Raw genomic sequence first — 17,548 nt, forward strand, 5'->3', positions numbered from 1 at the left:
TATGTAATGTTAACGTTATATCATTAAATTGGTGACTGATTTTTTAGTTTCTTTTTTTTTCCCCTGAGGGAAACAAAGGCCCAGGGATGAGAAGTGGTTCCTTTTTACTCCAACACTTGCCCCTTTCCCACCCAACCGCTGCAGCCAGATATTCTTAAAGGGTCTCAGCCTTGGGATTCCTTGAGGACAGAGAATAGTATGTGTGCTGACTTATCACTTATAGTTAGGTTTAAATTATGTACAGTAATGACAGTGAGCAGTAAAGTTAAAAAATGCATACACATATATAAAATATACATATGTATTTATATATAAACTTGATTTTTGATTAAATCATTGCTGTTTAAATTTTAACTATTATGAGGATCCCTGGGTGGCTCAATTGATTGAATGTCTGACACCTGGTTTCAGCTCAGGGCATGATCCTAGGGTCACAGGATCTAGCCCAGTGTTGAGGGCCATGCTAGGTATGGAGCCTGCTTGAGATTCTCTTCTCTTTCTCTCTCTCAAATTAAAAATAAATAAATAATAAAAGTTTAACTATTGTGAATTCCAGCAGTAGTACGAAAACCAACTTACTACAGAAAGTTTTGAAATCCTGGGTCAAGTGTTCTTAACTGATCTTCCTTTTTTTTTTTCTTTCAGAAACTTTGATTTTGAGGATGTTTTTGTGAAGATTCCTCAAACAATTGCTCAAGTGTCCAAGGAAGCTGGAGTTGAAAAATTCATTCATGTTTCACATCTGAATGCTGATATTAAAAGCTCTTCTAGATATCTGAGAAGCAAGGTAAGTGACAAGTTGGCCTGGGAAGTGGCTCACAGGGCCAGAGTTTCTTGGGCCTTTTGAAACATGACTTAAGTGAGAAGCGTTTCTCACTGACATTTCCAGAATAAGAGGAATTTCTGATTCTCCATATCTAGGATTAGATTGATGTGTGTGATGTGTGTGTTGTGTTCTGATATTTTGGTTAAGTGCCCTCTGTTTGCCGGGAACTATGGTAAGGGGCTTCAGAGAAGGATAGAACATTATTACCTATTCTCAGAGTTCTTTGAAAATGGCTCCAGCTTTTTGACCCGCTGTATTCTTTTATTGAACAAATTATTTATTAAGTACCTACTGCATGCTGCATATTGTATTAGGCAATGAGGATACAGTAGTGAATAAAACAGACATGGTCTTAGCCCATTTCTCGTTTCTAGTCCACTGAGTAAAATAACTCCAGTTGTGCCTGGTGTTGCAAAGTAGAGAATTGTGCCATAGGAGCATATAATGTGAGAGAGAGAGCATCTGTTAGTCGGGTGCATTTAATTGCTCGCGTCAGAAAATCCAATGTTAAAGGCCCCATGTATCTGAAAAATCCAGTAATAGGAGTGCTTAGCCACATCGGTGCCCATGTACATCAGGGTTTCAGCTTTGTTTCTCTGTGATTCTTTCAGCTCTTTCTTTTTGTGTAAGCTCTGTTTCTCATAGTTGCAGAACTGGCTAGCAGTACATCCGAGCCTCACCATTTTCATACTGCGTGGATGAAGGAGAATGAGCCTGTGCACTCTGTGCCTGCCTCCACCCTGGCATTCACACAATCCTCTGGATCTGTGGTTATTTGGAAGGGCAGGGGCTGGGGGCTGGAGTCAGTGCTGGGAGGGGGGAAGACTCCGAGATGTCCAGTCCTCTAGCTTATACCTTTGGGCGGACAGTGGTGCTATTGAGTAAGATGAGAGACCCTTGAGAAGGACAAGGCTTTTGGACAGTGGTTCTTAGCCGTAGCTGCTCATTAGAATCACCGAGGAACTTTGAAAAATCCTGATGCCCAGGCTTCACCCTGACCAATGAAAATAGAATCTCTGGGGATAGAACTTAAGCATTGGTATTTTTTAAGTCTCCCTAGATAATTCCACTGTGCAGCAAAGATTGAGATATAATATTTACAGAGAAGGAAGGGGATGATCTAGTTTTAGACGCAGGTCGCATTTCAAGTGTGTGTCAGTCATCCAAGTCACAGTGGTGAATGGGGTTTATGATCCTAGAGCTCAGAAGTGAGGTCTGGTTTGGAGATATGAAACCAGGTAATTGAAGCAATGTTTGGGAATAAGATTGCCTAGTGAGGAAGTGTAGATTGAGAGAACTTTGGACGGGGCCCAGAGGAGTACCAGTGATCATTATGCTCTGGTAGACAAGGAGACACCTGTAAAAACCAAAACAAGTAAAAAGACAGAAGAGGTGGATGTGGTGAGGTAGGGAGACGAGGAGACTATAAGGTCATGGAAGCCAAGGGAAGTCAGTGTTGCAAGGAGAGAGTAGTTGCTTATGATGCCATTGAGAAGCTGTGGGAGGTGAGAACTAGAAAGTCACCTTGGATCTGTGGACATGGAGGCCATCTGTGATCTGATCAAGGATGGTTTAGGTGCAGATGTGGGGGCAGCATGCAGAGCACAGGTGAGCAGAGAGTGAGCAGGAGCTGAGGCAGTGTGGACTGTAAGGGCAGGCAGCATTTATAAGTGGTTTAGGAAGAGGATGGGGGGACGCAAGCAGCTGCAGAAGCACATGCAGCTGGGAACCTTTTTTTTTTAAGGTAGAAAGTCGTGACATTGTTTAAGTGCTGGTAAGAAGGTTCTGGTTAAGAGACTGAAGATAAAAGAGAAGGTCAGTTGTGCAGGTTCCTGAGGAAGAGTGGGTGAGCCCTGGAGCAAGGGAGGCAGGGCCATGTCCCTGCGTGGTGAGGAAGGAGGAGAGCTCTAGATTTTGTGGTGGGAACTCGAAGTGGTTTTTGTCTGCGGCCGTATTTTCTCTTTGAATTAGAAGGTGAGGTCATTTACTGGAAGGAAGGAAAAAGTAAGGGAGGAATTTGAATAGAATAGAGAATGCTTGAAATTGTCATATGAGAGAATACCTAAATAGAAGAAAGCTCTGCTTGTGGGAAATGTTGAAGATGCAGTTAAAACGGGTGACATGAGTGTATAGTGGTACCAATGTATGATTTTTTAGAATTCAGGTGTAATTAACATGCATTATACTAGTTTTGGGTGTATAACATAATGATTCAACATGATTATATATTGAGAGATGGTCTCCACAATAAGTCTGGTTAACATCACCACACATACTTATAGATTTTTTTTCTCATCATGAGAACTTTCAAGATCTACTCATCGATTAGCAACTTTGAAATAGTATTTTCATTACATATAGTTGCCATGCTTTGTTACATCCCAAGACTTAATTTATCTGTTCTCTGTATCTGTGAGTTTGATGGTTTTTTGTTTGTGTTTGTTTTTTTTATTCCATGTAGAAGTGAGAGCATATGGTAGTTGTCTGTCTCTATTTTGCTTAGCATAATGCCCTCAAGGTCCATCCATGTTGTTGCAAATGGCAAGGTTTCCTTTTTTTTTTTTTTTTTTTTTCAATTTTTTTTAATGTTTGTTTATTTTTGAGAGAGAGAGAGCATGAGCAGGGGAGGTTGCAGAGAGAGGGAGACAGAATCTGAAGCAGGCTTCAGGCTTTGAGCTGTCAGCACAGAGCCTAACGCGGGACTCAAACTCACGAACCGTGAGCTCATGACCTGAGCCGAAGACAGAACCTCAACCAACTGAGCCATCCAGGTGTCCCGCAAGGTTTCCTTTTTTAATGGCTGGGTAAAGTGTGTGTGTGTGTGTGTGTGTATCACATCTTCTTTTTTTTTTTTTTTTTTTTAATGTTTTATTTATTTCTAGGAGAGAGAGAGACAGCGTGAGCAGGGGACGGTCAGAGAGAGAGGGAGTCACAGACTGAAACAGGCTCCAGGCTCCGAGCTGGCAGTCAGCACAGAGCCCGACGCGGGACTCGAACCCACGAACCGCGAGATCATGACCTAAGTCAAAGTCGGGCGCTTAACCAACTAAGCCACCCAGGCGCCCCAACATCTTCTTTATCTATTCATCCCCTGATGGACACTTGGGTTGCTTCCATGTCTTGGCTGTTGTAAATAATGCTGCAGTGAATATGGGGGTGCAGATATCTTTTCAACTTAGTGTTTTCAGTTCTGCTGGACATATTAGCAGAAGTGGCATCACTGGATCATATGTTAGTTGTATTTCTAATTTTTTGAAGAACCACTGTGCTGTTTTCCACATTGGCTACATCAATTTACATTCCCACTAATAGTGCACAAGGGCCCCCTTTTCTCCACATCCTTGCTAACATTTGTCATTTCTTGTCTTTTTGATCATCGCCATGCTGATAGGTGTGAGGCGATGTCTATTCGTGGTTTTGATTTGCATTTCCCTGATGATTAGTGGTTCTGGGTACCTTTTATACATGTTGGCCATCTGTATGTCTTCTGTGGAAAAATGTCTATTCAGATCCTCTGCCCATTTTTTAATCAAATTGGGGTGGTTTTATTTTTGCTATTGAGTTGTCCAGTTATGATTTATTTTCCTGTCTCTGAAGGCAGCAGGAGTGCATGGCTCAAAGGAGGCTAATAGGGTTTTTTCAGAATTGGGATTTTTGCCTAGTGGATGGAGTCAAGACAAAGGGACAAGGTAATTTACAATATTGGTAAGAGAGTGATTGAACAGTTGGGCCATGGAATCTAATCTGACGCAAATTAGTAGGACTTGGTAAGGAGGAAAGCAGAATCGGAGGACTAGAGCACCTGAGAACTCAGGTGATGACCAGATATCTCAGGAACAGATGAGTGAAGCACCTGGAGATATGGGAGATTGCCATCTGAGAGCAGGGATGTCTTCATTTAGTGTTTCAGAAGAAGGGCACTTGTAGTTGTTGATGATATGGTCTGTGGCCTGAACGAGTTGAGAGGGGCAGAAGTGGAGAGAAGAGGAGGTCACTGGAATTGAGAAGCTCAAGAAATGGAGAGGTTCAAGCCCACCTGGACCTATAGGTCAGTCACAGGGGTGGTGCAGTAGAGAGGAAGGCTGACCTGGGTGCTGATACCTGCATTGAAAGAGGCCTCATCCAGGAGGAGATAGATGATAGCAGGCAAGGGTGTTGAGGTTCAGAAGGTCCCTGGCCCTCCCTGGCTCCTCTGGGTACGTATGTGTGCTGCCACTTCCATATCGTGGCCTCCCACCACTCTGTCCTTTCTCTGGCAGGCTGTTAGACTGTTGACACAAACCAGAGGGCCTGTGAGTAAAAAGAAAAATGGAGGCTAGAAAAATTCTACTCTGATTTTTCTCCTTTCTTCTTCAGCCTAAGCTTCCCTAGAATAAATATGGGAAAAAACCCAACAAGAGCCATATGAGGCAGGGCATTTTTGTGTGTTTATTTAAAAAAAAAATTCTGGGTACCTGACCTTTATGAATTATACCTTAACCTGGAGAAACTGACATTCGAAATAAAAGTAACATCCTGATCCATCCAGATGGCTGATAAACACATGAAACAATGCTCAGCATCCTTCCTCATCAGGGAAATACAAGTCAAAACCACACTGAGATACCACCTTAGGCTGGTCAGAGTGGCTAAAATGAGCAAATCAGAGGATTTTAGATGCTGGCGAGGATGTGGAGTAACAGGCACCCTCCTACACCGTTGGTGGGAATGTAAACTGATGCAGCCCCTCTGGAAAATAGTGTGGAGGTTCCTCAAAAAATTAACAATAGAACTCCCCTATGACCCAGCAGTAGAACTGCTAGGAATTTACCCAAGGGATACAGGAGTGCTGATGCCTAGGGGCACATGTACCCCAATGTTCATAGCAGCACTCTCAACAACAGCCAAAACATGGAAAGAGCCTAAGTGTCCATCAATGGACGAATGGATCAAGAAGATGTGGTTCATCTATACAATGGAATACTACATGGCAATGAGAAAGAATGAAATCTGGCCATGTGTAGCAACCTGGATAGAACTTGAGGATGTTATGCTGAGCAAAATAAGTCAGGCAGAGAAGGACAGATTACATATGTTTGCAGTATAGGAGGATTAGGAGGAATTTGACAGAGGACCATGGGGGAGAATAAAGGGAAAAATGGGGTAGAGGGAGGGAGGCAAAGCATGAGAGACTCTTGAATGCCGAGAGCAAACTGAGGGCTGATGGGAGTGGGGGGGGAGAGGGGAAGGGGGGAGATGGGCATGGAGGAGGGCACTTGTGGGGATGAGCACTGGGTGTTATATGGAAAACAACTTGACAATAAACTATTTAAAAAAAAAGAAAGTAATGTCCTGATAGTAGAAAGATTATGACCCGTGTTCACCCCTCCCAGAACTCTGCTTTGTTTGGTTGCTTGTTTAGGCCGTTGGAGAGAAGGAAGTGAGAGATGCCTTTCCAGAAGCCATTATCATAAAGCCATCGGACATCTTTGGAAGAGAGGATAGATTCCTCAATCATTTTGCAAGTATGTATGCTTCTATTTTGTCTTAGTCATGGACAAGAGGATACCAGTTAACCAGGTTGGGGTGAAGCACAAGCCAACAGTGTTCTCTGATGTGACAGATGCAGATGTACTTTCTCTCCCCAAAGGTCCTATTTGCCCAGTGTGATCTTCGTTACAGTCTGTGAAAAGAGCACCTTAGATTCACAGAAAGGCCGTGGGAGTTCTGTGAGTGTGGCAAGTCCATGAGAGGCAGCCTCCTCGTCGATTGAAGTGGAGAGGATAGTGTCTGCCTCAGGAGTGGCGTGTTACTGGAACGTAGCCTGTGTCACAGAACCTGGCTTGTAGTACATGCTTAAGTGTTGCCCTTATTTATTTTTCCTACAAAGCCAGTTTCCTAACTACTTTCTCACATTTAGTCCACATTTAGTCAAGTTACTTAGATGTTGATCTGAAAGACAAAGAGGCGGCGTCATACTCTGTCACGTGGGTGTAATAGGTCTTCCTGTGGAATGGGATTAGGGATTTGTAAATATTAATTTGGCCGTTGCTAAACTGAAAGTAGTTGGTTTGTAAACCGCTTTCATGGGCTGGGCATCGTGTTATGCTCACTCTCAGGGTTTTTGTTTATTTAATAATTAGACTGGTCTAGGCGGAAGAAATCAGTCTCCTTGACTAAGTGTTGAGATTTTGAGATTTTCCGGGTAAAATGATTTCTCTGCACATTTGCAGAAGTGGTGTTGAGAATACGTTTTTTTGTTTATTATTTATTTTGAGAAAGAGAGAGAGAGTGAGACTGCGTAAGAGTGGGGGAGGGGCAGAGAGACAGGGAGAGAGAGAGCATCCCAAGCAGGCTCCATGCTGTCAGCACAGAGCCCAGTGTGGAGTTCGAACTCACCAACTGTGAGATCATGACCTGAGCCAAAATCAGGCCTCAGATGCTTAACCAGTTGAACCACCCAGGCACCCCTGGGGGAGAATACATTTTTAAAGTCTGTGATAAGGACCCAGTTTTAGTTTCTGATTCTATCAGATTACCAGGTACCTGTCAATTTATTCACTTCTGTATTAGGAGATTCTGCCTGTCTTAGGGAGTACTAGGATAGTTAGTGAGGTGCAGTTTTATCAGTAGATTTCTATTTCTCCTTGTTAGCTATTTATATTATTTCTTTCATTTTACTTTGTACTTTGCCCATGTGTGTTTGTTTTGTTTTTTTTTTTGAGAGGTTTTTTTTTCTTACTGATTTCTTTACTCTTTATAAATTAAGGATATGCATTTTGTATTATATTTGCTGCAGTTTTTTTTTGTTGGCATATTAAGTTGTTTTAAAGTTAAATAAACTATTTTTTTAGAGTAGTTTTAGGTTTGCAGAAAAGTTGATTGGAAAGCACAGAGGTCCCATACCCCCTTTAATCCCTCAGTGTCTCCCCATAACAGTTTTCTCTATTATTAGCATCTGCCATTAGAGTGGTACATTTGTTACAGTTGGTGAGCCAATATTGATACATTATTATTAACTCAAGTCCATAATTTACATTAGGATTCATTCTTTATGTTGTACATTCAATGGCTTTTGACAAATGTATGATATTTACCTACCATTGGTGTATCATAAAGAATAGTTTCATTGCCTTTGTTTTTTAATAGTTTATTGTCAAGTTGGTTTCCATATAACACCCAGTGCTCATCCCCACAAGTGCCCTCCTCCATGCCCATCACCCCCCTTCCCCCCCCCCATCTGCCCTCAATTTGTTCTCGGCATTCAAGAGTCTCTCATGGTTTGCCTCCCTCCCTCTCCCCCACTGTTTTTCCCGTTCTTCTCCCCCATCGTCCTTCGTTAAGTTCCTAATCCTCCTATATGTGCAAACATATGGTATCTGTCCTTCTCTGCCTGACTTATTTTGCTCAGCATAACACCCTCAAGTTCCATCCAGGTTGCTACACATGGCCAGATTTCATTCTTCCTCATTGCCACGTAGTAGAATAGTTTCGTTGCCTTAAAAATCCCCTATGCTCAGGGTGCACCTGGGTGGCTTGGTTGGGTAAGCATCTGACTTTGGCTCCAGTCATGATCTTGTGGTTGTGAGTTCGAGCCCTGCATGGCGCTCTGTGCTGATAGCTCAGAGCCTGGAGCCTGCTTCAGATTCTGTTTGTGTCTCTCTCTCTGCCCCTCCCTGCTCACATTCTGTGTCTCTCTCTCAAAAAATAATATGAAACATTTAAAAAAGTTTCCTTCATGTCTTTTCATGGCTGATAGCTTATTTCTTTTTATGGCTGAATAATATTCGATTGTATGGATGGACCACAGTTCATTTATCCAATTTAGATATTTTTATCATGTATTTTCATGTGTGTTTTCCTCCTGATGGCTCATGTCATTTCACATTCTATATTTCCAATTTAAAAAACTGTGGTAAAATACACATATAAAATTTACCATTTGCTTTGGACTGACTTATGTTCTTGTCTTCCTTCCTCTCCCAGTGTGGTTGTATTTGGAGACAGGGCTTTTAGGAGGTAATTAATGTTAAATAAGGAAATAAGGATGGGGTCCTTGGTGGCCTTATAAGAGGAGAAGGGGAGCTCTCTCCCTGCACGTGTGCACTGAGGAAAGGCCGAGGGAGAACATAGCTGGCTGACTGCAAGCCAGGAAGAGAGCTCTCATCAGGAACCAAGTCAGCTCACACCTTGATCCTGGACTTTGCAGCCTCCAGAGCTGCAAGGAGATACATTTCTCTTGTTTAAATGAGTCACCCAGTTATGGTATTTTGTGATGGCTGCCTGAGCTGACTAAGACACCATCTTAACCATTTCTAAGTGTATAGTTAATACTGAACTGAATGCACGCTGCTGCCAGTCTACGCAGCTCCTTTCTTTTTGCAGAACTGAAACTCTGTCCAGTAAACACCTTCGTCTTCCCTCCTGCCCCCAGCCCCTGGCAACCACCATTCTGTTTTCTGCCCCTCTGAATTTGACTCCTCTCGGTACCTCGTATATGTGGAATCATACACTATTTATCTTTTTGTGATTGGTTTCTTTTCCTTTTTTTTTTTTAATTTTTTTTTAATGTTTTTTTTTTTTTTTTTTTTTTTTTTTTTTNAGCAGGGGAGAGTCAGAAAGAGAGGGAGTCACAGACTCTGAAACAGGCTCCAGGCTCTGAGCTGGCAGTCAGCACAGAGCCCGACGCGGGGCTCGAACCCACGAACTGCGAGATCATGACCTAAGCGAAAGTCGGACGCTTAACCGACTAAGCCACCCAGGCGCCCCATCTTTTCCTTTTTTTTTTAATGTTTTATTTATTTCTGAGAGAGAGACACACACAGCGTGAGCAGGGGAGGGTCAGAGAGAGGGAGATACAGAATCTGAAGCAGACTCTAGGCTCTGAGCTAGCTGTCAGCACAGAGGCCAATGCAGGGCTCAAACCCACGAACCGTGAGATCATGACCTGAGCCGAAGTCGGATGCTTAACTGAATGAGCCACCCAGGCGTCCCACCCCCTTTTTAAAAATGTTTGTTTATTTATTTTTGATAGAGAGTGATGGAGAGAAAGTGGGGGAGGGACAGAGAACGAGGGAGAGACAGAATCCCAAGCAGGCTGCCTGTTGTCAGTGCAGAGCCAGATGTAGAGCCAGAGGCAGGGCTTGAACTCAGGAACCATGAGAGCATGACCTGAGCTGAAACCAAGAGTCACACCCTTAACCGACTGAACCACCCAGGTGCCCCATGGATTTCCTTCTGTTTTTAAGGCTGAACAATATTCCACTGTATACATATACCACATTTTGCTTATGCGTTCATCTGTCAGTGGACAGTTATTATGAATAATACTGCTGTTAACACAGATATACAAATATCTCTTTGAGACCCTGCTTTCAGTTCTTTGGGAATATACCCAGAAGTAGAATTGTTGGCTCATATGGTAGTTCTATTTTTAATTTTTTGAGGAGTTACCATACTGTTTTCCATAGTGGTTCTTCCAGTTTACATTTTCACCAACAGTGCAGTGTCCAGGGTGCTAGTTTTTCTATATCTTCACTAACACTAACACGTTATTTTCTGGGTTTTTTGTTGTTGTTGTTGTTAGTAACCATTCATTAGAATGTGAGGTAATAGCTCATGCTTTTGATTTGCATTTCCATAATGATTACTGATGTTGAGGGTTTTTTTTTTTCTCCATGTGCTTATTAGCCATTTATGTACCTTATTTGGAGAAACGTCTGTTCATATCCTTTGCTTATTTTTTAATTGGGTTTTTTGTCATAGTTGAATCATAGGAGTTTTTTTTTTAATATATTCTGGGGTAGTAACTCCTTATCAGATATATGACTTAAAAATATTATCTCCCATTCTGCAGGGTGCCTTTTCACTCTGTCCTTCAGTGCACAGAAGCTTTTAAATTTGGTGTAGTCCAGTTTATTTCTTGTTACTTTTGTTGCCTATGTTTTCGTATCATAGTCAAGAAATCATTGCTGAATCCAGTATCCTGAAGCTTTCTTTCATATTTCTTTATAAGGCTTTTGTAGTTTTAGCTCTTATGTTTAGGTCTTTGATTCATTTTGAGTTCATTTTTATATATGATGTAAGGTAAGTGTCCAACTTAAGTCTTTTATATGTGGATATTCAGTGGTTCTCCCAGAATCATTTGTTAAAAATACTGTCATTTCCCCATTGAATGGTCTTGACTCCACGTCAAAAAAAATTCATTTGAGCATACTTATCAAGGTTATTTCTGTCTATTCTATTCCACTAGTTTATATGTTTATCTTTATGTCACTGTTTTGATCTCTGATTACCAGAACTTTGTAATAAGTTTTGAAACCAGGAGGTGTGAGACCTCCAGATTTTTTTTTTCAAGATAGTTTTGTCTGTTTGGGGTCCCTGAAGATTTCATATGAATTTTAAGGTGTGGTTTTCTGTACTTTTGCAGAATACACCCACCATTGAGATTCTGATAGGGATTGCATTGGCTCTGTAGATTCTGTGGGCAGTTTGACATCTTAACAGTGCTGTCTTCCAGCATGAGATGTATTTCTATTTGTTTCTGACTTACTAAATTTCTTTCAGCAATGTCTTCTAGTTTTCAGTGTGCAAGTCTTTAGCCAACTTGATTAAGTTTATTCCTGAGTGTTTTATTCTTTTTGATGCTTTTATAAATAATGTCCACTTCAAAATTTTTTAAGGCTTGTTTTTTTACCTTTACATTCAATCCATTTTGGTTTATAGTGAGATATGAGCCTTTTCTCCTTCCCTTCCTCCCTTCCTTTTCCCCCAATTAGTAGAGTTATTGTCTCAGCACCGTATATTAAATAATCTTTCCATTTCTCACATATTTGTGCTCAATGTATTCATCATATACAAAATCCTCATTTTTACCGGAGTCTTTTTCTTGGTTTTCTATGTTGTACTGCTGATATATTGATTCCTATGACCCTCTTTAGAATGGGGTGCAGTTAGAATCTAGTCTTGGGAGTGGCCTTGCATCAAGGGGCCAAGCCATTTGACGACTTTGCCTTGCTGTCCATGTTCTTAAAGATTTGACTTTTTTACTTTCCATGTTTGTTATCTGAAAAACAAATGGCTGGGTACCCACTAGCTTTCTCAAAGTCAGCTACATTTATTCCATTACTTTAGTTATGCAAAATGATTTTGCTAACCTGGAGCGCCTAGAGATTGGGGGGTTGTCTAGGACTTTAGGCCTTCTAAGAATACTTCTTTCTTCGGCCAGATATCCGTTGGTTTGGTGGCGTACCTCTTATTTCCTTGGGCAAGAAGACAGTGAAACAGCCAGTCTATGTAAGTACCCTGGGTGGAGGGGCTATGGCTGGATTCAGATTCAGGTGATCAGTATTCTGGTTTTAACCTGATTTCTGTAACTCCATGTTTTCTTCTTTTCAACTTGCTTTAACTGGTTGCCGCTCAGTTTATCTAAGAGCTACGTGTATTCCCTGTGTGTTCACCTGTTCGTTCATTTAAGAAAAATACATTGAGTGTGCTAGGCATGCTGTACATGTTACTGGAGATATCAAGGTATGAACTAGACACATATTGCTGTCCGCATGCTGGCAGGGTAGGCTTGCAAAGCAATTGCCATGCAATGTGGTAGGTGCTGTGATAGGGAGAGGATTTATGTAATTACAGCAGAGGGACACCTAATCCAGACTTGAGGGTCAGGGACAGCCTCCCAGAGGAAATGACATCGAAGGTGAGATCTTAAAGATGTCTAGCAGCAAGTCAGATGAGAGGGGGTTGGGCAAGAGCATTGCATGCAGCAGGAACAGTGTGTACAGAGGCCCAGAGGAGAGAGCATGTTGGGTTCCATATTACGTTGAACCAGGGTTTCTCATCTGGCACTGTTTACATTTTGGGCCAGATAATTCTTTGTCGTCAGAGGGGCTGTTGTAGAATCGTCAGCAGCATTCCTGGCCAGCAGCCACCAGATGGCAGTAGCACCACCTCCCCAGTAGTGACAACTAAAAATGTCTCCAGGCATTTGCCAAAGTCCCCTGGGAGCCAAAATCGCCCCCAGTTGAAAACCATGGGATCTGAAACCATATAAAATTATTATTTTGGAAAGGCAAAATGGTAAAATGTTGGCACTTCTGTGGGATTCAGCCTACTCATCTGTGACGGCATGGTAACAGCGTTAGGGACGAGTGGTAAGGCATGAGATTGCAGAGATGGTGGGCAAAGTCAAGTCAGAGGGCCTCAATAGCCATCTCCGTGCGAACGTGTTATGATTAGAAAAAAGATGTAGGTGAGCCTTCCAGTGTGCAGATCATTTGAGCTTTTGAGGAGTGGGTTCTTAAAGGGGCTTTCTGGAAACAGACAGTGCCATTATTTTATCTTTTTTGTTTTTGGTTGTGATTGGTGTGGCCTGCATTCTTACCTCTCTCCCTTCTTTCTTCCCTCCTTCCCTCTCCCATCTCTCTGTTTCTCTCTTTCAAGGATTACTTAAACTTGTGTTACAATTTCTTATAGGTTGTAGATGTATCAAAAGGAATTGTTAATGCCATTAAGGATCCAGATGCTGGAGGGAAATCTTTTGCCTTTGTTGGGTAAGTGGCTAGAGTTTGACTTTAAAATTGTGCTACCTCTTAAAATGAATGAATTGTAATGATTTACTGGAACAGTAAGATCTAAAGATGTCACTAACAGATTTATTTGTTGCATTTTTAGTGTCTTTCTTCAACTGTGTTTATTCCAGAAATTTTATTCCCTTAGCCCTGAGGTCAGTGTGTCTCAAAGAGCTGTCCAAAAGCTACCACTGTCATGATCTCCTGAATGGTTCTGTCGCATTTGAGCGAATCAGGGAATTGGATCTAATACTTATTTTTCTGTCACTAAAGTCTGAGCACCACCTTCCCTAGTATATTACAGATATAGTCCAGTGATCACCAAGGAGGGTTTTGTACAACTTCAGTGATGTTTTTAACGTATGAAAGGGTGTTATTATAAATTCAGAAACACAAACAGGACACTTTTAGGGAGTAAGTACAGTTGCAAAATCAATTTTCTCTTGAGAGAGTATTGCAGTGTCCTCTAAAAGGTTGGGAATGGCCTGGTTTAGGGTATAGTTGCTTGTGCTGTACAAGACTGATCATTTATGATGTGTTCTCTTTGCTCTTAGGACAGATAGGGAACAGTTAAGCTGTGGAACTTACCTGATTTTGTTAAATTTTGTCACAGCTGGGTTTAGGACCTTTTTTCTGCCTTAACTAAGACTGAAAAATGAAGACTCAGTCCGCCAAACTGTAAAGTACCAAATCCACCTAATAATTGGCCCAGAACCCTGTCATTCATTGAAGCAAACTAATGACACCTGAATGTTCCATGAAAGGTGGGGATCTGATTCAACAATTAAGTGATAGCTTTAATTCCTAGGAAATATTTATTTCCAGAGAAAAGACACTTTTCTCTCTAAGCCAGGAGGCATAGTATACATTCCCAGGATTATGAATTCAAACATTGTTATGTTTCACTATTATTATAGATTTCGCTTAGTAAAATTTTGTCAGTGCAGAAAATTGTATTGTGTTTCTGAATCTAGTGGCTGCAGGCTAGGTCTGTCTGTGAGTTCCCAGTTCAGTGCAATTAGTTACATACTCTAGGGGAATTAGTCACAAAAAATGTGTTCATCACAGAGCCCCTAAATCACTAGACTGAAGACCTCAGGCTCTAGTCAAGAGGTACTTAGACTAGGATTCTAAAGAAGAGAAGAACAGAAATGGCTTTACAGACTTTGCTTACTACTCTGTAGAAATAGCGCTGTGATGAGTTAGCCATTTGCCTCTTTACCACTGCCCCGCCCCCTCCAGTCTCTTGGCTGGGCTGCAGTACAGTTGTACTGGTTTGGCAAACATGGCGGTGCAGGCATTTTTGTATGTGTGAAACTGTGGTTATGTGTCTGGTTTCTCTTTTTGTCTTGTTAGCCCAGGGGAAAACTGCTTATTTCTCAGACACGTTGAGGCTAATGCAGAGAGACATAAGACCTTAAATTTTGCTCCTAGTTTTTTCAAAGTTATTAATTATATGATGTTGGTCCATTCTGTCATTCATTCATTAAGTACCTATATATAATACACATATATACATAAAACTGAGAGCATTAATACACAAATTCAGTGAGGTCACAGGTACAGGATCAGTATATAAAACTCAGTTTCCATATATTCGCATATGAACAATCTGAAAATAAAACTAAGAAAATAATTGTATTCACAATAGCGTCAAAAGAATAAAATAGTTAGGTATAAATTTAACAGATACAAGACCTGTATCCAGAAAGTTACAAAACATTGCTGAGGGAGATTAAAGAAGAAGAGTTAAATAAACAGGATAGAAAGACATCTCATGTTCATGGACTGGAAGAGCCATTATTGTTAACATGGAAATTTTCCCCAAATTGATCTATCTAATCAAGCCAATCTTCTCTAAATTCCAGCAGGCCTTTTTTTTTTTTTTTTTTTTTGCAGAAATTGGCAAATTAATTCTAAATTTATATGGAAATGCAGAGATCCACAATAGCCAAAAACATTTTGACAAAGAAGAATAACAAAGCAGTTAAGTTTCCCAACTTTAAAACTTACTCTTAAACCACAGTGTCAAGACAGTGTGATACTGGCATAAGAATAGAATATTCTAACTAAACAGAATCAGTCTAGATAGTTTAGAAATCAACCTTTGTGTTTATGGATGATTGATTTTTGACAGAGAGTTGTGACACTTCAGTGGGAAAGGATGGTCTTTTCAGCAGCTGGTCCTAGGAAATCCACATGCAAAAAGATGAACATAGGCCATTAATTTCAGACATTACATGAAAACATTAACTCACAATATATCAGAAACCGAAATGTAAGAGTTAAACCTAAAAAACTTTTGGAAGAAAAATAATCTTCTAGACCTTGGGTTAGGCACAGATTTTTTTAGATGTGATATCATAAGCATACTTTGTAAAAGGAAAAACTGATAAGTTAGACTCCACCAAAATGGGAAACTTTTATACTTCAGAAGGCACCATTAAGAAAATGATGGAAAGACAAATGGTGGGGGAGATCATTAGCTAAAAGGCAGGATGGGGTGGGTCAGAGAGGTCTGTGGAAAATTTGAGGACTGAGTTGAAGATAAGAGGTATTCCTGGGTAGAATGGACAGACACCTCTTAGGGGAACATAGCAGGTTTGCAAAGCAGAACCGAGTCTTTCATTTGAAGTTAGTGATCAGAAACATAGGCGAAGCCAGGTAGCCTGGCTGTATTTTCTCTACATGTCCGTCTTGCTGGGGGTTCAGGCCCAAAGAAGGCAGATACTTGCTTGAACCAGAGGAGGGACTTTGCTGCACTAGTATAGTGGAGAGGCGGCTGGGGACAAGGTTTTGCTGAGGCTATTTGCAAAGGAATGAATATAATCCTGAACCCAGAAACTTAAGCCAGGAAGGACACAGCCCTCAGTGTACCATTCTCTGTGAACAGAGGCTCTTAAATCAGTCTTTGGACACAATGTGCTTCAGAACAGCTGAGGAGCAAGTATATTACATATAATTAGTTTACCCATGATACCAGTATTGCTTGTTGTTGTAAAGATTACAAATTGTTCTTTGGCATAGCATGAATGCGGAATGGTGATCCTTACACATCCTTCTGGAACTCGAAGGAAGCTATTTGAGGGCTTGGCCTGATAGTTCCCCTAGCTGAGATTTTCGTGTTTTTTGTTTTTGTTTTTGTTTGCTAAAATGTCAGAATGTTGAGTTTCTCACTGAATTGTGTGAATTCAGCTCTCAGCTCTCACAGGCTTGTTGAGGCAAAGGGGTCTAGGAAAGTGAGTGAAGAGACACTAAAATGTATTATAAACAATAATAATTATTAAAGCTAGGTTGTACCAGTACAAAACTATTCAGATCTGTGGAGTAGAATAGAAAGTCCAGAAGCTGTCTCAAATATATGTAAGAATATAGTGTATAATAGGGTGACATTTCAGAATATGGGGAAGGGTAGATCATTCATCCAGTAAACAGTATTACAGCTTTTCCTTATATCAATACAAAAATGCATCATCCATAAAATTATGGATTAAGGAACCCCAAAAGCATTAGAAAATATGGTGAAAATTTATGCCACTGGTGACAGTGGAGGGATTTTCTAACTATGAAATCAAATCAGAATTAAAGAAATCAGAACTTTTGCTTAAGTGAAATGCTTAAAAACTATGTCATTAAAATATAAAGAATTCTTACAAATCATTCTTTATAGACAGGACTTCAGGAGGAAAGAGAGAAAAGAAAGAAGTGTAGTAACCCAAAGTATAGAAAAAATTTAATCTCTAGTGTGAAAGTAACACAGATTAAAAGGCTGAGGTACCTTTCTTACCTCGCAGATTGGCAAAGTTTTGTTTGCCTATTTTTTATGACTAACCTCATTGTTGGTAAGGGGGCTACTTGCATCTTATGTGAATTAATATGACCTTTTCAGAAGGCAGTTTGGGAGTATTCAACAAAAGCCTTAAGATTTCCAAGCATACTTTGAGTCAGTTCTACCTCGAGAATATATTATAAATACATAATTCTGGATAAATACAGATGTTTACTGCAGGAATGTTCATTAAAGCATTATCTTATATAGAGAAAATATTTTTAATAGCTTAAGTATCCCCCAACCTGGGGATTTATCAAATAGTTACAACTACACGCATTACAATATATGCAATCATTAAACATGCACTAGAATATTAAGAGGCACAGAAAGGTGACC

The 17,548-nt window shown here is 40.7% G+C and overlaps 1 protein-coding gene across 1 annotated transcript in view; it reads left to right on the plus strand.

The window, feature by feature from the left end:
* NDUFA9 (NADH:ubiquinone oxidoreductase subunit A9) overlaps window positions 1–17,548 on the plus strand; it is a 37,581-nt gene that overhangs the window by 13,660 nt on the left and 6,373 nt on the right. The window contains exons 5-8 of the mRNA XM_039255763.1: window positions 646–787; window positions 6,228–6,330; window positions 12,033–12,100; window positions 13,286–13,362. Coding sequence (XP_039111694.1) covers window positions 646–787; window positions 6,228–6,330; window positions 12,033–12,100; window positions 13,286–13,362 — 390 coding nt within the window. The remainder of the gene's footprint in view (window positions 1–645; window positions 788–6,227; window positions 6,331–12,032; window positions 12,101–13,285; window positions 13,363–17,548) is intronic.

Source organism: Hyaena hyaena, unplaced genomic scaffold (assembly GCF_003009895.1).
Source record: "Hyaena hyaena isolate Hyena2069 unplaced genomic scaffold, ASM300989v1 scaffold_547, whole genome shotgun sequence".
In the NCBI taxonomy this organism is placed as follows: Eukaryota; Metazoa; Chordata; class Mammalia; order Carnivora; family Hyaenidae; genus Hyaena; species Hyaena hyaena.